The 21,374-nt window shown below is 40.1% G+C and overlaps 1 protein-coding gene across 1 annotated transcript in view; it reads left to right on the top strand.

The window, feature by feature from the left end:
- The first annotated feature begins 1,274 nt into the window (after positions 1-1,274).
- The window catches only part of LOC139940615 (adhesion G protein-coupled receptor A3-like), a 42,970-nt gene continuing 22,870 nt past the window's right edge, over positions 1,275-21,374 (top strand). Inside the window, exons 1-8 of the mRNA XM_071936955.1 lie at positions 1,275-1,549; positions 3,073-3,821; positions 10,750-10,821; positions 17,061-17,132; positions 19,574-19,645; positions 19,761-19,832; positions 20,290-20,453; positions 20,816-21,196. Of these exons, the coding sequence (XP_071793056.1) occupies positions 3,550-3,821; positions 10,750-10,821; positions 17,061-17,132; positions 19,574-19,645; positions 19,761-19,832; positions 20,290-20,453; positions 20,816-21,196 (1,105 nt within the window). The 5' untranslated portion in view covers positions 1,275-1,549; positions 3,073-3,549. The remainder of the gene's footprint in view (positions 1,550-3,072; positions 3,822-10,749; positions 10,822-17,060; positions 17,133-19,573; positions 19,646-19,760; positions 19,833-20,289; positions 20,454-20,815; positions 21,197-21,374) is intronic.

Here is a 21,374-nt window from a genome sequence, read left to right as displayed (position 1 = left end):
TGCAGCTATTTGCCGATAAGATTTTTCAATTTAGGTATGGTGTGTGTTGGTGGTCGACCGTGATTGGTCCCGAGTGCAATGACGTAATTTTTTTCACAGTTGCAGACGATAAATAAAAAAGATCCGGATTCGCGGGCAAAAAAGCGGGAAGAAAATTTGGTCTTCCAAAAGTTAATCCGAGAACAAAAGGATTTTTGCAAGGTTTGTGCGCAACCAAAACGGTCATGTCACGGACGCGTGGCTGGTACACATTAATGATATGGGTTGGTTGTCCGTGCATCATTATTGAGGGGAGTGTTAACTAAGGTATCATCAATTTTAAAGGCAGTGGACACTTTTGGTAATTACCCAAAATATTAGCATAATACCTTACTTGGTGACAAGTATTGGGGGAAGGTTGGTGGTCAGAACCGAGGATGGAAACCTGTGGAAAGCCATAAATGCAAATCAAAAATAGATAGCCATAGTTTGTATAAATGTTACACAAACATTCATATCATGTTGATTTTGTTGGAAAAACAATCAACAAATTAATCATAAGAGATATTTCATCTCATAAATATTTATTTTGGACAGTAGCCATCGAGATTTCTTAGGTATGGTGTGTGTGTGTGTGTGTGTGTGGGGGGTTAACATTGTCATTGCTCTAAGTGGGGACAGGGGGTAGGTCTGCCTCAGCTGCGGGGGGGGGGGGGGGGCGGGGCATGCTCTTGTCTTCCAAAGATAATCTGAGAACAAAACTTGTTTTTTCAATGTTTGCAGACCCAGGGGTGCGTTCGTTTAGCTTCCCTGGGTCGACCCCGGTGTGTGGCGGTGTTTTTTGCCAGGACGAACGTGGGTAATTATCTGCGCACGTTCGTCCTGGAAAAAGAAAACGCTACACACCAGGGTCGACCCTGGGGATCTAATCGAACGCACCCTATAATAGGTTTGAGCCGTTTGTCTGTGTATAAATGGGGAGACCTTACATGTTATAAGGCCGTGTCCGAAACGGCGACTTCGGCTACAGCTACGGCTAGATCGCGCGCGTCTGCCTATTCTTCAACACTGGTAGACGCGCTGATCTAGACGTAGCTGTAGCCGAAGTCGTCGTTTCGGACACGGCCTTAGACCGGCGGCGATAAACAGATTCGTACCGTTAGTTTGAAATAGCGCCCTCTATTCTTAATTGAAGCACTCGTGTGTGTGTGTGTGTGTATTTGTATGGTGTGTAGTGTCGTATGGCATGCGAAAACACACACACAGCATGCATTGCGTCTATAATGCATGGTGTACACAAACGTGAACTCGTCGAACGTTGCTGTTTGGAAGAGCCAACTCTGAAATTTTTGCTCTATTTTCCCATGTTAATGGCCTAATTCCACCCTGTACACGCGATATCAGTATCGCGGTGAATTTCGATAGAAGATCACATGAATGTAGTCGATTTTAAACGCCAGGATTGCTGTTGGGAAGTATCTGAAATTGTGAACGAAATTGGAGGGGCACTCACTAGCAACACCAGAATCTGCTGTATTGAAGAGATGTGAGAAGTGACGGTGAAAAGCAGGTGAGTTAATGCGTCTTGGTTATTGCATGGAGCAATGGTTTGTGTATGAATTGATGGTGTATGGAGTGACAGCTAGCAAGGCTAGTTAGTAATTGTAGGTATTAAGTTTGATTTAGATTCCTAGATTATAATTTGTACTGGATCGTATGCAGTTGGGAGGGATCACTTCACTCGGCATGTATGTCCGTGCTCAGTCAGTACCACAAAAAACACAAAAAACCAATTGATTTGTATGTAGGGCAGTTAGTTAGGGCTCTCTCAGTCTCATGCCCAGTTTTGATACCTCCACAATTTATCAAATTATTGTGGCTAAGAGTTCATGAACCTGATAGTTTTTACGTGTGTAGTGCAACCGTAGTTGCGATAACGTGGGTTACGGTATATAATCACAACTGAACTAGTGCAACCATGGCCCAATTTCATAAAGCTGTTACTACTAGTACTATTGGTACTAGTAGTAGTATAGTGTTAGTGTTACTGTTAGTGTTTTATTAAGCACAAAATTACAAATTTGTTTGCTAAGCAAAAATTGAATAGGACGCCAATAAGAACAATGTAAACTTAATGTAATTTTGGCTGGTAAACCGTTCAGATATAAAGCAATATTTTTCTGTGCTTAGCTCGTTTTCGTACTTACATGCTTTATGAGGGTAGTGATGATTCACATCATGATAAAACTGTTCACAAACTTTTGTCTGCACAGGTTTCGATACTTGTTACAGATTAAATGAATCGTTTTTTTTAAAGTACAAATTGTATTGTTTTATGCCCCCACTTTTTATTGTATCAAAGATGAAAATTCCAGTCCTCGTGCTGGCTGTTTACACTACACGTGAACCGTCTGATAATTTTCTATCGCCCAACAAGTTCAGACGCATGAACCTGAGTGCGATGGAGGGCAGAGTTTTTGTGATTGATTTCACAAAGTGTGTTTCATATCTTGCAGCGAGGGGACCATACTCCCCAGGGAGCCGAGATGGTTTAATTTAAGGAAATGAAATAAATGGCCCATTGACAGCGGTTATAATAATGTTCATTGGCTATGAGTGTCATACACGTACTTGGCAGACCTGAGATATGAGTGAGCACTGTTTTTATGTCCCTTACATACTATTAGTAGGATTAGGAAGTATTTGATGTGTGTGCTCTGTCTGTCATCAGGTTTACACAATAGGGCACTGGTATCAAAATACTTTCAGCTTGAAGTAGAAAATCCAAGTCAGGTCTGGAGTTTCATGGAGGCCAAAGCCTCTGCTTAGAGTTGGTCTTGGCCTCGGTGTCCCTTTGAATGTTTCCCACACTTAAAAGATCTTCCAATTGGAAGTGCAGTTTGTAAAGTGAAATGGCCTTGCCCTCTCAAAGAGCAAATTCTATTCCTATAGTGTGAGATGTTAAATGTAATGAGTGTTTGTAATAATTGTGTATCGTGCACCGAGATATTTGTTGATGTAATGCGCTATTATTTAATATTCTTATAGAATTATTTGTTATTAATTGACACTTTTTTTTGCTTTCCATTTTAGATAAGGGGATCGGTTGGTTGCAACAAGTCAGAGGAGACGTACTGTGGAGGAGTTTTTTGCCAGTTTCCAGAATTCTTTTGAGCTTTGTTGACTGAACTGTGACTCCTGCTCAAAATGACTGAGTGGTAAAATAATTACTGAAGACGCTTCAGTGTGAATAACATTATACTTTGGATCACCCAATGTAAACACATGGAATATTCAGCAGTCCACGCGGGGAAATACCAGCGTCGTAACTGATTAAGCATAGTATGATTCATGCTGCAATCACACTTAACTGCTGAGCTCTCCTACATGGAGAGGATAAACCTGGGTTATTGACGAGGCAGTCGACACACTGTGATGCTGAGTGTGAAGTATCCCTGCACTGCCAATTATCGCTCAGTTGTCGTCCGTTGCCCTTCACCATAACTAAACCATCTGTTTCGTTCTCCTTGGTCGCGTGCATGGCTAAACCGCCATAAAACTGCTTCGAAAATGACCACCATCTTCTGGATTCGTATGCCGCGCTTCAGCTTTGCCAGCGCCTTGTGTCTTCTTACCCTGGTCGTATCTGTAATCTCTACACTGGTAGTGCATGCTTGCCCCTCTAGCTGCACGTGTAATCTACTGGGTCGACGTAGCGATCGTGAGGGTCGAGATAGGGGTCGGGATGATAGGAGGTCAAGTCGTAGGGAGGTGGTCTGCAGCGGGAAGGGGCTTACAAGCCCAATTGATCCAGCCACAGTGCCACTGGATACTGTACAATTGTAAGTTCTTTAATTTGTTGTCCAGACTAGATGTCTCTTATTGACAAGTATCTATTACGACTAATTATTAATTATTATGTTCAAGAGTTATAGACGATGTGACCTATGTTTTTGATTTAAACCGCCCTCTGTTGACAAAACACTATATACGTCATGTTTCGCCGGGCACTGAGTTGCGTAGTCATAGTAAGATTGCGCATACTTTCTAGCTGGCTGCCAGAACACAAAGGTTTTGCCCGGCGGTATGCGCGCGAATCATGTTATGGTTTTTCGTGTGATGTCAGAGGTCACATCGTCTATAATAATAAACAATAGGGGTTGCCCTTTAATATTTTTTAGTGACTAGTTTGCAGGAGTCACCAGTTAGTTTACTCCATGGTTTGTCATTTCACTGGTCTTTCAGCTCTTTCACCAGCCTATGTGTTTTTTATTATATTGTGAAGCTTGTCAACACTGAACTAGCCAGTAGCAATCAGCAGGACTCACTTAATTTTGACTGGTCCTAGGGTGCTGTAACTGGTATTTGGCCAGCAGACCAGTGTTCAAGGTGTTAAGGGAGAGCTTTGTTATTACTGTCCAATTACATTCTGTGACAGATCAGTGGTTTTTTGTGCCCTTTTTGTTTTACATTGAATGACCATGGATGATGAAACTTCTACAGCCTGTTCAGTTGTGTAGTGCATGGAATGTTTGTTGACAACCAGAAGATGTGAATTAATTGACATGCACCCAAATTCCCTCAAGCAAAATGCTTAATACAATAAAGTACACTGTAAAGCCTGGTTCATACTCAATGCGAATGTGATACGAATTCCGCAATGAATAATTTGCATCAGTTAACTAAGTGGTCAAATCCTGCGAAACATTCGCTGCCAAAATGGATTTGTATGCTTTCAGATGCTTGAATTTGAGACCTCACGTTCTGAATCTGAGGTCTCAAAATCAAATTCATGGAAAATTACTTCTTTCTCGAAAACTACACCACTTCAGAGGGCGCCGTGTCTCACAATGTTTTATACTACCAACCTCTCCCCATTACTCGTTACCAAGTAAGGTTTTATGATAATAATTATTTTAAGTAATTACCAACAGTGTCCACTGCCTTTAACTGTAGTAGTACAAGGTATGATCAAATTGTTATTTACATTCATGGAGACTTTCCAACTATAGACCATTGTTCTAGACCTTTGGTCAGGTTGCCATTTTGAGCTAGTCCCAGTCCCTCGTTATCATTAACACTTTACAGTACGTACTAAAAATCCCTCTGCATTGTTTTTTTTTCTGAACGCACACAACACGATTCACAACTTTCTCTGTTAACACGCGGTACAAATAAAGGGCAGTACGGGTTACGCTGAGCACAAAGCTAGCGTAAATGAGTGCATTAGTTGGCCCTGCAATGCCCCGCCTCCTTACCTTATCCCTTGGTATTCATTGAAGGACAGTCAAGCGAAGATCCTTCTAAACTTACTGGCAGCACAATAATCACAGCTACCTGAATCGCTCGAGTGTTATTGTACATGTAAATGCCTTTTATGTCGATAATAACAACAGTGTGCACTCAAAAAGCTTTTTGCCTAGCATGCCAACAGAAAGTTGGGCAATGGGTGCATTGCTGCTATGCACTCTCAGTTTGAGAAGATTATAGATAGAAAGGATACCATGATTATCCCTCAGCGAATGCAAACCCTGTTCACTGAACCTTTAGGAGGGGAAAGTACTAAACGTGTACATTAGTATTTTAGGTTTCTTTCTTCTTCGCTACGACTGACCATCAGTACAAACTACAATGGCTCAAGGGCTCAAATTCTTTTTACAGAGAAATCCTCAAGACTTAAAGGCAGTGGACACTATTGGTAATTGTCAAAGACTAGCCTTCACAGTTGGTGTATCTCAACATATGCACAAAATAACTAACCTGTGAAAATTTGAGGCTCAATCGGTCACATCAAAGTTGCAAGATAATAATGAAAGAAAAAAACACCCTTGTCACAAGAAGTTGAGTGCGTTTAGATGGTTGATTTCGAGACCTCAAGTTCTAAATATGAGGTCACCCAATCAAATTCTTGGAACATTACTTATTTCTCAAAAGCTATGGCACTTCAGAGGGAGCCGTTTCTCACAATGTTTTATACCATCAACCTCTCCCCATTACTCGTCACCAGGAAAGGTGTTATGATAATAATTATTTTGAGTAATTACCAATAGTGTCCACTGCCTTTTAGGGCTTGTACATGCAGCATATATTTTTGATCAAATCTTGACCAAAATGAGTTGACCAATCACTTTGAAAAGATCTAACATTTTTAGTAGACCTCTCACTTTTATTTCACAAAACCAGATTTTAAAACGAGGCAAAATGAGTTGAACAAGCACTTTGAAAAGATCTTTTATTTTTAAGTGGACCACTCCTTTCATTTTACAAAACCAGAAATTAAAATGAGAGAGATCTTTCCTCAGTTTATAAAAACTCCCCTAAATTTGAATGAAAGATAGAGATCTGGAAATCATAAATGTCATTGCAGTTTTCAGAGACTAATGTTTCTAATTGATGACAGGCCACAACTAACTCTATGTGTGCACAAAAAAAACCTACGTCATACAGAAGCCGATAACGATGTAATTAATTACATTGATCTCCATAATGGAACTAATAAATTCTCATTATCATCAACGGTACAAAGTCAAACAGACTTGACACCGGAAGGATGGCACAAAGACAAGTTTTAAAGGTAAAATGTCGGCGTACAGTGTAGGACATGTGTTGGTTCTACCCCAAAAGAAGTTAATGACAAAAAGCTTTTTTTATTGTAATACAGCCGCTGACATTCTGTCGCACAGATTGGAGACTGTGTCATCTCCCTACAATAATCTCCAAGCATTAATTTATTTTTGAAGTCTGCGATTTGAATCGTCTATTATCAATTTTGTAGAACATTTGCACGCGCCCTTTTAATGGTATCTTGTTTGTTAGTGTGGGAGGGTTGGAGGTGGGAGTTTTATGATAGATTACAGACATTATTCAATGTACATGTAGGACTATATTTTTTATGTAGAAATACTAGTTCTGTGTACATTACATGTGTGTTGTTGTACGCAGTTCACATAGGCCCTAATAATTGAATATTTTTACCTAGGTTCTCTATTACATGATGTTAAGGCTGATTTCACTGCAATCAATAATGTTCTATTGTACTGAAACTTAATTGGAAGTGGTGCTGTTCAAGTAAATCAATGAGCAGCAGGGGGAATCGTCAATGCTTGAATTTAATGTAGGTCTGTGGCGTCCCCTCGGCATATTGTTATCATCATTTGGCACGACATAATTTATTCTGCTATAGCAATTTATTTTCTATTCCGGCTACCTTTTTCAAGATATTTGACACCTGTGTGCCGCGACCAGAATAATTTCCCAATTTGCAGGGTGTAGTTTTTTTCTTTTAATCCAGCTTTGAGTGAGAAATGTCCCTGTGCAATTTTCACCGATGCTGGCGTTGAACCCAGAGGGTATTCTGAGTCATAAACCCCTTTTTTCTATCATCAGTCCCTTCTGTCTTAAAAAGAAGAATATTGCTTTCTAAGAGAAGGATACCAGTTACAAATTGCTCATGTGACTTGGTAGTTGTTTGGCTGGTTACCTCGTATCTGTTAAGCATATTTTTGTGTGCTAAGTTGCTTTTAAGCAAATTGGGCCCTAGCGGTTACATCTCGTATCCCTGATCTAGACTTTTCTCCACCATTGGCCGGCCTTTTTAGTTCACATTGTGGAGGAGGTTTCAAGAAACGATTGCAGTTTTAGATAAAAAATGTTAATTTTTGTTTGTGAAGATGATTTTCACATCAAGGAGACGTGGCAAACTCTCCCAAGGAAATATAAGCGCCAAGTTGGCAATAGCCATTATCTCTCTTTACAAACGAAAGTACATTGTATAATGCCTTTGATTGATTTAGTATGTAACTAGACAACATTTTTTAGAGGCATTTGGGTTTCCGCCAAATGTTCATGTAACTTAGCCTTCAGGCACTTGAAAAAGGTATCTGGCCATTATAGGTATATTTTGCTCCTTGCTTTGAGCCTGACCGGAAGGAGGCAATTTGTTGATAGCAATTTGTTCATGGTCAGTCAGAGCGTGGTCAGAGTCTATGCTCAGAGCATCAAGAGTGTGGCCCAAATCCTTCCATTTTCTGGACTCCCGTGTCAGTCTACACCGAGTTGTTTAGACTTGGATGAGATTGGAATGCCTGCCTGACCCAGTGATAAGCAATGGCTTGTGCCTGAGTTCTTAAATGAGAAAACTTGAACCATGCTTGAACAAAGACTATATTTTTCCGCATTAAATAAATTCAGGTTTGTATGCTTCAGTTTTTAAAGAGGAGGGCACCAAGGCATTTCCCCCCTATGAAGAAATTGTTAACTTCTACTGTCAGAGCATTTCAAGAGCATTATAGCAATGACCCATCGCCTTTATTGCCTCCTTGAAGTATCAAGCCTGTACAATGTATAGGGCCTACCAAATGCAATGCATTCCATTTATTAATCACACACCAGCGTACTGTATGTAAATAACCTTGGAGGAGCAGCCTAGCTGTGACTCACATAAATATTGCTGCTGGGGCACTTAACATGTCAGTGTGGATAGTAGGGGGAAGAGAGAAGACTCTGTGTTTGTTTGGGACAAAATTTGTCCATCTTGTGATAAATTTGTCTGCCATATTTCAACCTCTCTCTCTCTGCTTGTTTGTGTCTGTCTGGGGATTAATCAAACTCACAGGGACTTGGGAGTATTTTTATTAAATTAGAACTCTGCCATATCTGAAACACACAGTGATGCTGTTGTTACAGTTCAAGATCTCCTTTTTTTATTTAATTGTAAAATAAATAAATTTTTTAAAGTTTAAACCCTTAAAATGAGGGCGGATGTCAGCACTTTCTGACATGTTTAATAATGTCTTATAATACAAGACCTTTGTATAAAATACCACCAGACACACTAGCCAGCTCGTATTCCAAGATATCCTAAGCTGGACTCTACCACAAGTCCCAGAGGGGGTGCTAATCAACAGGGGTCTGGAGGGGGCAGGACACAACTCTGCCATCATGTTCAGAATTAAGAATCTTGGGTACATCGTACAATTTCTGTGTAAAAAAAAAAATTTCTTGTCCAATGACAATTTTTAGTAACAAGAGGTGTTGTTTTCAGGAGATTTGGTTGAAATTCAAGCTCAAAATGTTAGGGATACAATTTTATTGTTCAAAGGCATACACATTATACGTGTTCGTCTTGTTTGGAGCAACATGAACATGTACCTGGTGATTAGACCTACTAGTGATAAGATGGAAACTCAAACCACAAGCAGTACATCTTTAAGCCCCGCAGCCAGTTTCAATCTGTCCACGCCCTCTTCCCATTACACTTTTGAAACCAAAATGGCCCATAAATGCAGGCCGTGAAATGTGATCATGAAATGCGAGGTGTTTTGGAAGGAGCCAGGTCTGCTCTGGCATGTTGGAGTAATACCTTGATGGTGTTGTTGTAGTCAGTAACTTCATCAAGATGACAGTAACTGAAGACTGTGCCTCTGCAGGCATGAGTGGAGCTGCAGGATCGGCGTAAAACTACAAAGGTTCAGAACCGCGGGAACAAAATCTAAATTTTCTGTGGTTTGTAGTCGGGGTGTGAAGTTCAGAAAATTTAGATGCTGCCCTGAGGGCAACCATTAAGAGAATCTCAAGTTGACCGATTACTTCTTAGATTGCTTGTCTCGCGACTCATTTAAGGGTTGGCGCAAGCAATTACATTGGGGCTTTCAGAATAATCAATGGTCAAATATATTATAGATTTTGTTTTGCTATTCACTATTAAGTTTAGTGTAGCCTACTCCTTGGTTCAAATTTGTCAAAACAATCACAAAACATGAGCGATACGTATGATAATGGTTAGAGCAAAATATAAAAACTTCCCTACCCTTCTAGATAGCAATGGATACATTTCCAAACAGGTTTTGAAGTTTGTTCCCATGACACTGAAAGAGGGGGAAAACTGAAGCAATATTAGCCGTGGCCCTTTTTGTTACTACTGTTCACAATAATTCACAATAGAGAGCTACACTTGACTGGTTATTATCGGAACACTTAGGGGCTTCCATTGATGGCAGGGTTAATGCTGGAGTTAGGTTCCCTTTTTCTCTTGTGTCAACATTCACACCTTTAACAGCCTCTAGGAGCCCTCAGTAAACACTGCACTATTTTTTTGTCCCTGGCAGGGGTTGTCCTGTACTGTAGTGGATCAAGCCATTTTGAAATCTCATTCTGGTGTGTAGTACACATGTACTGTCGAGTGCCATCATGACCTTAAGGGGTCGTTCACAATTATCAACATTTTCATAAGCGTACAAGCCGTAAACTTTTTCCCACACTATGCTACAATGGACTTTACATATATACATGTAGGCCCCGAAATAACCCACATCATTTGCCTTGGTGCCCTCTGCTTATGCTACGGTGCCCTTCCCTTCCAATATAAATTTACAACTTCCTCATACTGTAGAGTGCCCCTTAACAGAGGATAATTGCCTTGCCCCTTCAAGAACGAAGGTCAAGGCCTGTATGTGTAAATACTTGAATGTGAACAACACTATGCAAACCCTTATTATCACGAGCACAGATGAACAAATAATAAAGAGCGTACACAGGTTAAACAGATATAAAATGGCGTAATTTTCGGAGAGCGAAAGCATTCGAACACTGATTTTATATAAAGTGTAATGTACATTGTAGCTTCCCTTTAACTTGTGGTATACATGTATTTGCATTATGCAAACACTTAACAGACTTTAACAGATAACAAATGACTAAGTGGTGTGCTGGTCATTTTATCATTGCATTGCTAACATTCTCTCATCTTTATTTATTGGTTTTTCTCATCAGGGATCTCAGCAATAATCAGATAACTTCCCTTCAACAAAACGCATTCTCTGGGCTGGCTTCCTTGTTACAACTGTAAGTATTTCAACATTTTACCGTCCCCCAAGAATTTTTTTGTCAAAGCAGCAAACGATTTCCCTTGTATAGCAGAGCAGAATGCTACACAAAATGTATCAGTTGCTATTCAAAAATCATGATTTGCTACTCAATATTGGCATTCAGTTCGCAAAAAAAAAGTATAGTTGTCGAGGATGCTGGGCATATTCGTTTCTGAAAAGAAATAGTCTACATTTAGTGTGTCAAAACCTGAGGTTTGGGTTTTTTGATGACACAAGAGTCTGTAAACTTCCTGAATTGTAACATCTGGAATAAGGGGGAAACTGCTCCCCCCACACTCCATGAGCCATTTTCTGGAATGTACACACCATCGTCAAAACTCATTTGTCACGTGCTTCTGTCAAAATATTATTTTCTCCTTGTCCATACAATCATGATAAATTTGACAGTGTTTTCTTGAAGGAAGTGAGTAGAGTAATGAACAAATTCCAACTGTGGGCATGATTTCAAAATTTGCCTTCAAAAGGTCTTTGTCGAAAACCATTTAGGTTTATTTTCTTCACCTTTTTTTTTTGAAAGATTTATTTACCCAGTAAAAGGGCAATTTTTATTTCAAGTTGACCCTCCAACATCCAAGGAAGGCACAATTTTATTTGTGCTTAATTTTGTTTTCCCATTCGCACCAATTCCTAGACTGAAATCCTAGTACTAGCCCCTTCCCTTGTATTAAGCGGATTGTCCAACTGTTTACATAACGCCTGTCAGTTCACCTCATATTTCACACAGACGGCGAATTTCCACAATCACACCTTTTCACCTGGCCTATGAAAGCCCTTTGTGAGGTTGTCAATGGCGCAGAAAAAAGCATCTTTGTACGGAAATTTGTCTTCGGGGCATTTGAATGTTTTGATTTCTGGAGGAGTTTATGTGCACCTCTTGTGCTCTGTCAATAAGTGCTGGGGTGTGCTAATTGCTTGACATAGCCAGTTAGACCCCAAAACGTGTTCCGGTGTGATGCTGCAGTCACTAAGCATAAACTGCGTAAAGCCCGGTTCATACTTCCTGCCATTGCGAAGGTGATTACGAATGTTGACGTCACAAGTTCGCAACGAACAAACGTTTAAGTTGAGCTGAACTCCTGCAAAACATTCGGTGTGACGTCGCTCCGAATTGGCATAAGCAAGAAGTATATATTGGGCTTTTGTCTCAACCATATGAAACGAGAACCAAACTGAAACGAAAACATTTTTTTTTTTCTTTTATAAAATTCTGTTAAAAAAAAACCCCAAAACCCTCAAAACTCAAAACGGCATGTTAATTTGAAGGTCACAGGTTCAAATCCAGCTTTAGTAAATTTCTTTGGTCACCTCGGAAAGTTATACAAAGTGCTCAAATCCCTTTCAATGTGCTCATGGTTTGAAATGCAAAATAAACAGCAGGAAAAAAAAAAGAAGGAAAACGGCAAGAGTGTCTGGAGTAGAACCATGGAGGAAGGAAAAGCTGCACCCTCCATATTTTTTTCCAGTCCATCCATAAAATTAGCCTTGGTTGATAGATCCATGGCTGGCACTGTTTCCTTTACCACACCCTAGAGGGTTACACCATCGATCATCTTCTTTTAGCTCCTTCCTAATGTCACTCTACACTCATGGGAGAGCCAATCAAACACAAATTGCACCTAAAACCTAACCACAGTTTACCCCCATCAATTTTTTTATGGAGCTTGTAAATTAGACTGGAGGAATTGTCAGTGACTTTTTGGTTGGCTCTGAAAGGGCCAATCTGCTGGGGAATGCTCTTAAAACAGACAGGTGAAGTGTTGCTTTTAACTGCTAGTGACTTATGGGTCTGCAAATGCTATTGGACTCAGGATGTGTAAAATATGGTGAGCCCTATTGCCCTGAGCACCATTGGCTATTACAGGCCTGTGGTGTGCTTCGTTAGAAAGGGCAAGGGCACCAAGGCATTTTCTCCTTGGAAAAGAGCAGAAGGCCAATCTGCTGGGAATGCTCTTAAATAGACAGGTGAAGTGGTGCTTATAACTGCCAGTGACTTATGGGTCTGCGATTGCTAATGGACTCATTATGTGGGAAACATGGTGAGCCATATTGCCCCGAGCACCTTTGGCTAACAAACAGGCCTGTATGTTTTGTTTTTGAAAGGGCAAGGGCACCAAGGCATTTTCTTTGTGGTAAAGGGCACCCTATGAGGAAATTGTAAACTTCTACTGGGAGAGCATTTCAACGGACGGGCACCAAGGCAATGACCAGAGAGCTTGGAGGCAATCGCCTAGTTGTTGCCTCCGTGATGTATCAGGCCTGGGTTAAGAAGACCCAGCCTTGCTACCATCCAGCGCACTGAATCGATACGTCTCGCCAGCCACTAGTGTGTGACGAGGCCATTAGATGCTTAATAAATTAGGTCATTTCATTCTTGTATTTTAGTCATGAAATCAGTTGGCAATTACACAAATTATTATTCCACACGTCAGCACTTGAATGTCATTTGTACTTGGAACTCTGCTGATGTTTACATGTCTAAACGTTGGAATTTTGCATCTAAGAACTGCACTTGAAAAAAAAAAAAAAAAAAAAATACAAGTAATTTGAGCTCCACTGGTTTAGTTATAATTTCGAATTTACTTATACCTGTTTATGTAGCCTTCGAGAAGGATATGGTCGCTATTTTTTGCATTTAGAACACACACCTGACTTACACAGAGTTGTAATTTTTTTAGTTTATTTTTTTAACCAAATGTACTTCAAAAATTAATCTGTTATTCAAGATCCTAGAGTATTATCCGCCATCCAATGTTGGTCTCTAATTTTTATTATTATAATGAAGTCATATCAAAACAAGAGGAAAAAGGAAGACGAATGCATTAAATCACATGCACTTTAAGACATTTCTCGTCTGTCAGCCCTTGTAGAGCAGACGGCTGTACATTAATGTATTTAAGACTCTGACCAGTCTGCCATCTCTAATTAGATCTTGAGGGGTCCGTACACAAAAAGATGGAAAATGGAAATAGAGCGTGACTCGAGTAAGAATCCAAATGACTATTTGGCAGCCTCTAAATCTTCCTGTATCCTGAAGCATTTTTTGTTCATCAGGTCTCAGGGAGGGTTGGTGTTGAAAGAAATTGCTTTGTTTCTCAGGAGAAAGATAAAGAAGAAAATCATCTCTCTAGACTGCTCCTCTAATTTAGAATTGATGGCAATCTCATGTGTGGATTAGGAATAATGTGATGTACAATTTGCTGATTGGGATGATGATAAGCAATCGCTCATTGCTGGGGTTGCACTTGTGTCTTCGTTTTACATGATTGAAACTGCCTCTAGCTACCAGGCAAACTCTACATTATGTAGGTGGTCTAGTTGGTAAGACACTGCTCTAGAATTACAAAGGACAGGGGTTTGAATCTAATTCTGTGCCTCTTTTGTAAACACAAGTCTGCACTTCAACTAAACAAAGAGTTTGTACATGTATCTGATGTTTTTGAATGACTGTACGAATGCCACTCTCGGACTGGCTGTTGTGAATTTAAAAAGGGAAAAATGCAAGAAATATATATTTAAAAACGATTGCTTTATAGCTTGTATACATTAAAATGAATGCACTTTGGCAGTAACTGGTGCAACTGAGCTAAGAATCTGTGAGAAAGGGAGAACGTTTTTTGTGTGTGGATGGAAATTAAAACTCAGCGAACCCTGCCATGGCATGCTCCAAGCTTTGGGTAATCCTGCCCCTGACAATCGCCAGGGCACAACAAAAAATGAAACTGGTAATTGGAGTGCCAAAAGCATTAAACCAAACAGCGGACAAAAGACCAGAGTGTGAAACCTCCACTCACTGGACACAAATGCAATCTTTTGAAAGTTGCCGACGGGCGTTTGAGGAGGTTTTTTTTTTTTTTATAGGAGAAAGTTTTTCAGGAATTTGTCTTCATTGTCAGTGTAGTTGAGGTCTACTGTAATGGTTGGTTTGTAAAATTTAGAATGTCATGCTTTGTAGTTTTTATGTTGTTGGCTTGAAGCTACAAGATAGTAATGCAAACATTTTTTTTTTTGGCTTGCTCTGATGTGTGCGTAAATATAGTGTGCAAGCAAATGCAACTGTACACGTGCATGTTACATACTTAGTTTACCTAATGCCTACGTTACATTAGTGACAGCTTACACAGTTTATACAGTGACAGTTCACACCATTTTAATCTGGGGTTAGAGGTTTCTCCTCATCCCATTTTCCTAAGGATCTATCTATTGGAAGATAAGTGGATCCCAAAACTGACATTGACCTTAGAGCCCCTCTTTAATGTGGATGCTCTTCAAAAGAAAATGTGCCTTTTTGAAAGCGGTTATTCATCACTGATACTGAACATGGGGTTAGAGACTTGTTTGTATTTTTTTCACTGCCACTCTTCATGAGTGGATCACAAAGCTGAACTTAACCTTATAATCCCCCTTTATCATGGATTTTCTTCTAAATAAAATGCCTTATTGAATGCGGTTATTCATCACTGATACTGGACATGTCATCGTAGACAATCGTGTGTGACTGCAAATGACATCACTGAAGTGTACTAAAATCAGTGCTCGTGTTTCGTCAATGGTGGCTTATCACAGTGTACGACAGACGGATGGAGGAATAGGTTAGGAAGACTGAGTGTAGTTGTGTACCCCGATGCCGTATTTAATCAAAAACCCATGCCTGTCAAGCATGAACCAATTTCTAATATGACCACTTTCCCCTCGACTGGAGCAGTGTCTCCGTACGGCGTATTGACACAAGGCTGCTGGGCAATCCGCGTTGTGCCTGGTTAGAGGAGGGGGAGGCATAGAACCCCCACGCCCATCGACGCTCCTCCACTTACAGGCACACGCCATGTGTTATTATGATATGCCAGTTGGCCATGCTTGCCTCATGGTTTGCCCATTTACCACTGGTGAACTTAGAGATGACACAAATTATAGCGGACTGTCTAATTTGGATTTGGGAATGGCTAAGTAAACATGGTATGGCTACTGAGCCAGGGACTGGCTTGGAAATTTTGTTGATGGGATAAATATTTTTACTAAGAAATTATGCAGTCACTGAAATTTAATCTATGTAGTTCGAGGAATTGTGTATTATTATGTGGATGCGTAGGCACGTATGTATCTGCACACAACGCTATAACTAAATCAATTATAGCATTGTATATGTTTTTATGCCTGGCCTTGGTAATATGCCATAACTTAAAGGTTGTATCCTGTAATATTGGTAAGGATAAAATATCATTATTTAATTTTAATCTGAATGCTTACTGATTTTGAAGTTCGTAAGAACCATTTTTTTGCTGGTGAAATAATTCCCTCTGAAATAAAGACACATTTTAGAAAACCAACTGAAAACCTAAACAACATCAGAATAGCTAAATTGAATTGAGTTTATTGTGACTAGTGTTTCCCCTAGGTGGTACAAATTTAAATTGGTTTTGAAGGAAAATTTACACAGCTTGCAAACTGACAAGAATGCAGCGTTCACTCACATGTACAATAATTCCATCTACACAACCAAATAGCAAGATCTTCAAGACACAGTGTGTGTAGGTCAAGGAAAGAGCTCATAAATTATGCAAAAAGAACAACTTTTGATGATTATTTCCTTCTTTCAGCAAGATGGTGACATTGGCCAACAAATTGGCTAGGTGGTCCATTGGAATTTCTGATGTAGGCAGTAGGTTTAATGGGCAGGTGAAAACACCAGTTCTACAAGCCTTGAATAGTGAGGAAGTCTTTTTTGCTTTCATGCCCAAAAGGAATTCATTGAACAAATCTTGACATCTGTGTGAGCTTTTAAAGGCCACGGATAATGATAATAACATTTAGCGCACATCTTCAGTACAAAAAAAGGTCCTTAATGCGCTTTGACAGATAAACCATTTTGAGACTGTAAAAAAAGAAGAAGTTATATTCAATCATCTTCAATCAAGGACACAAGTTGAAGTGCCATGACCCGGACTTGAATCCACACTCTTAAATGCCTGTGAATAGCCTGTACAATCAGAAAGTGACTAAAAACTGTAATAAGGGCCTGAGCCAATTCCACCCAAGGTACCAGATGGGGGTTGTTTTACACCCCAGGATCCCCTGTTTAGAGGTTACTAATATATACCCACATTGGGAGAAGATACCCTGAAGGAGATAGTTTGTACACAACAGTGATCTTGTGGACATTCATAACCCTAAATTTCTTTTTCTTTTTTAACATTGCAGGAACCTAAGTGGGAATCACATTGTGTACATTGAACCGAGAGCTTTTGATGGACTTGACTCTCTCCAGAAACTGTAAGTTGCCAGACATTATTTCATTCTGCACTGGGCCAGCGTTGTTATTGTGTTTTAATTCCAAGTCTTATGGATGTTTGTGTTTTGAAGATTTACAACTCATCAAGTCATGAGTGGGATTAGAACCCACACCCTGATAACTTGAGTCCGGTGCTTGACTGAACTACAATTCCTGGAATTAACATGCAGGCCATGTGACATATTTTGCGGTGGTCTTGGCCTTGGTTCCCCTACAAAAGTGTCTTAAAGACTATTGGATACGATTGAGTGCCTATCGCAGAGTTATATTGGCAATGACGCTTGGAAGCATCCAATAATAATCCATATAGGACTCCAATTGTAGAATACAAGTCTCAGCAGGCAATACAGTTGTTTGTGGATGGCAAAATAATGGATGGCACGCGTGTTCCAAAGGTCAAATGACAGGGATCTGTGTGTGTGATTGAATGTTAATAGGTGGAGGTATAGATACTACCCTGTGACTACTTAGGTGCAAATTGTTGAAGATTAGATATCTCTGCTCGGCCATACCACCGATCGCATCTTACCATAACGCTGCGGTTGGTATACATTAGGCAAGCATGTCCCGAGCCACATTCATGCTGCAACCCAATCCATGGATGCTACGCAGTGTACTGGGTGGTCAGCTAGCAGCGAAGAGGTTATTAATTTGTTGCATTCGAGAGAAATTGTTCATAATCAGATGCTGGGGCGACGTCTCTAATCAGGAATTTACGCCATGCGGCAAGAGGGCTTGATTGTCAAGTGGCGGTTGTTAAAGGGATGGATAGGGTGCTTGCAATCAGGCGATTCTCGCTACCTCGCCAAAAGATAAAATTGTAAAAGAGGCAAAACTATTTTGTCTTTACCAGTATGTTCCAAAGCTGTCCCAAAATTAAAAATTAATCAGTGACCTTAAGAAGTTACAAGGTCACTGGACTATACAGTCCATTTATTTCTTTTAGTAAAAAAAAATGTCATATTTGCAAGTGAATTAATTTACTTTAATTAAAAGTGTAGGCCTACTGTTTGTGAAATTTTGAAATGTCAAAAAAATTGACAGTGAACAATTCAAGTATGGACTGTTGCTTATTTTCATGATTCATGTATTATCCATGCCTGGAATTTGACTCTGGAAGGGTCAAGTTCAAGGCCTCCTGTCATTCCACATTGTAAAAAGAGCACTTCAGTAAGAAAATTATGTGAAAGTCTTCTGGCAACAGGACGCCAAGGCCATGATCATGACTACGGAAACGATAGCAATGTCCTCTGTAAAATTCAAACCTGAGTCTGTTTTTCTGGCATTCTCGTTGAACAATTTCCCTCTTCCTTGGTGTCCATTTGCAAATGCTGCGGCCAAAGATGCAGTTGGTAATGGACCAAATGTTATTTGGAAAATCTCCTTTCTCAAATAAATACTGCATTCAGCTGAATCTTTCACATTTGTATCTTTCTTTATAACTTTGCCAGTAAACCGTCGCGCGATGGTCGCACAACGGAAATCTTGCGCGCAATCCTAAGACTGAGGCCTAAAAACCGTGTCTTTTTATGATCGAGATTTCCAACGCCCGACCATCGCGCGACCGACTATAACTCGGCCTTAACAGTGACAAAACCACACATGTACCTTCCCTTTAAAACACCTACATGTGCTTGCTTGTGAGTGCGTTCACATGTTGTATAGAAACCTGTGCTTCGGTATAAGTGTATTAATTCTTCTGGAGCCAAGTTCCCTGCGCTACATGTTTACACAGACCTGCTAAATCAACCTCTAAGGATTCCTGCTGTACCAGTATTTCTTTTTCTTTGCCTTCTTCTCTGGGGAAGTAGGGGAGACACGAGACAGTGGTTTAAATAGTGGACTACATCCAGGTGTTATTGTCAACAGTTCTCAGTAGGGAAATTACCTATTGATTTCTTAGTGTTTCTTGGGGTTTTCTGTGGCTAGCTGGTGCCCCTTTTTTTTCTTTTGCCGAAGTGAAAGAGTGTTAGAATAATATGCTGTTAAAGGGGGTGTTAAAATGACTTTTGAAGCGCATATAAAATGCCAGTTTTACGCACTAAATGTATTGATTGTGCTGTATTATTTATCAAGCTCTTGCTGTTCTTGTCAGACCTGTATGCTTCATTTTTAAAAGGGCAAGGGCACCATGGCATTTTCTCATTGGTGAAACTGAGGAAATTGTAATTTTCTACTGGAGCATTTCAAGGGCACCAAGGCAATGACCAGCGGGCATGGAGGCGATCACCTTCGTTGCCTTGAGTCAGGTGTCCGTTAAGTATCGGGCCTGCTTTGTCTTTACCCCAAGGTAGTCATGACAGTGATACAATTTATTTTCCTTTTTGTGCGGAAAGGAAAATAAATTGTACAATTACCTGACTATCATCTGAAACAAAAGCTCCTCATTTTGCTTTTTTTTTGCTTTCATCTTATTTTTCAGAGACTTGTCAAGGAATCGTCTTGGGAGTGTTAACAACAGTATGTTTGTGGGTCTATCTAGTCTTCGAAGTTTGTAAGTAGCCATTGTACTGTACCTTCAAGAATAATACAAACTTTTTTGATTTGTTTGCTGTGTTCTTGCATCTTTGTAAAATATTCTACTTGATTTTTCCTTTCTCTGCCTTCAGGAGTCTTTCCTCCAATCAGATCTCAACGATAGCGGCAGCCAGTTTTGATCGACTTCCAGACATTGTCAATCTGTAAGTAAATGGGTCATCCGTAGAATGTTGAGTGGGCGAGTCATTTTGTACTGAGGGCCACAGATTGCTGTCTTGGACAAATCAAGTCAAAGGAAACTCAATGATCAAGATCGTTTCCATGCACTTGTTCAATTTCCAGTGAATATTGGAGTTATTATGGATTTATGTGTAGTCGCCTTCCTGCAGTGAGTTTTAGGCTAGGTGCAGGTCTCAAATCGACAATAATGCATGGCTGGTAGCTCAAATATACAACAATTGAAAGATACGATTACAAATAAGATTACAAATCAGCAGCTTCACACAAATGAGTTTTTAACGTCGACTTAAAACATAGCCTGGCGAATATGCTCAGAAAGGCTATTCCAATGGCCGTTTCCAGAATTCTCAAAATTTTCAACGGAGAAATTTGAACAATTCCATTTTTAACCCTCTTTTCAATAAAAACCATTTTGCGCAGGGACTTTGCATCTAACTATCTGGTTTGCGATTGTCAGCTGACGTGGATTGTCCAATGGATGAAGTCTAACAAAGTGCGGATAGCGAGCAACACGGTGTGCGCCTACCCAAAGGCCATGAGGGAGGAACAAGTCAAACAACTCAAGAAGAAAGATCTTCATTGCAGTGAGTTTCACCTTGGTCTAATTGGGGCGTGATAATCTTCCTACTTTAGTCCGATTTACGCTTTATTTAGACCTGGGAAAATCTGACTGAAAAGGCATCCTAATTATCAAAGTAACTAGCTGATGTTTGAAACATTGCATGGTGGTTTTGTTCTCCTCCTGAAGACGAGCAGAGTATTTTGTTTGAAATGTCGAGACCAAACAGGCCCTTTCAGAGCCATCACTCGCTCAAAAGAGAATTACACATGGTTGTACCCACAAATTTACTATTACTTATAGTTTATTCTTATCAACGAAACTGTGAAAAAAAATAAAATAAAAATAACAGATTTAAAGTAAGAAATTTTGATTTACATGTTACAGACTGGCCGCTGGAACTACCCATGTTCGAACTGGAACCGGCTGACAGCCAAGTCGTCTTCAAGGGGGACACCATCCCTATTGAATGTCGGGCGACGTATCTGAAACAGTCCAACGTGCAGATCATGTGGTTCAAGAACGGCCGCCCCATAGAGACCAACGTGACCGCGGGGATTAACGTGACCACGACCATCCTCCACGAGCAGGCCCGGATACGCAGCATGCTTCTGCTGTATAAGATACAGATGGACGGCACCAGTGTGTGGGAGATCGAATGTCGTGTTGTGACATCCCGGGGCAACATGAGGAAGAGTGTGACTGTTATTATATTAGATAACAACGATAATAAGTACTGCCCCGCTGTGACGACATCGGACAATAAAGGTAAGGCACTAGCTTTGGAATTGTATTATATCAACATGCTAATAGTAAAAGCAGGGTATACTTTCGGTCATTGTCAAAGACCAGTTTCCTCGCTGGGTGTATCCTGCATAAAACAAAAAATCTGTGAAAGCGCACAACTTCGTGTGACAAAGGTGTTTTTTCTTTTATAGTTATCTCG

The sequence above is a fragment of the Asterias amurensis genome, chromosome 8, assembly GCF_032118995.1.
Source record: "Asterias amurensis chromosome 8, ASM3211899v1".
Lineage (NCBI taxonomy): Eukaryota > Metazoa > Echinodermata > Asteroidea > Forcipulatida > Asteriidae > Asterias > Asterias amurensis.
This window is presented reverse-complemented; position numbering and strand designations above follow the sequence as displayed.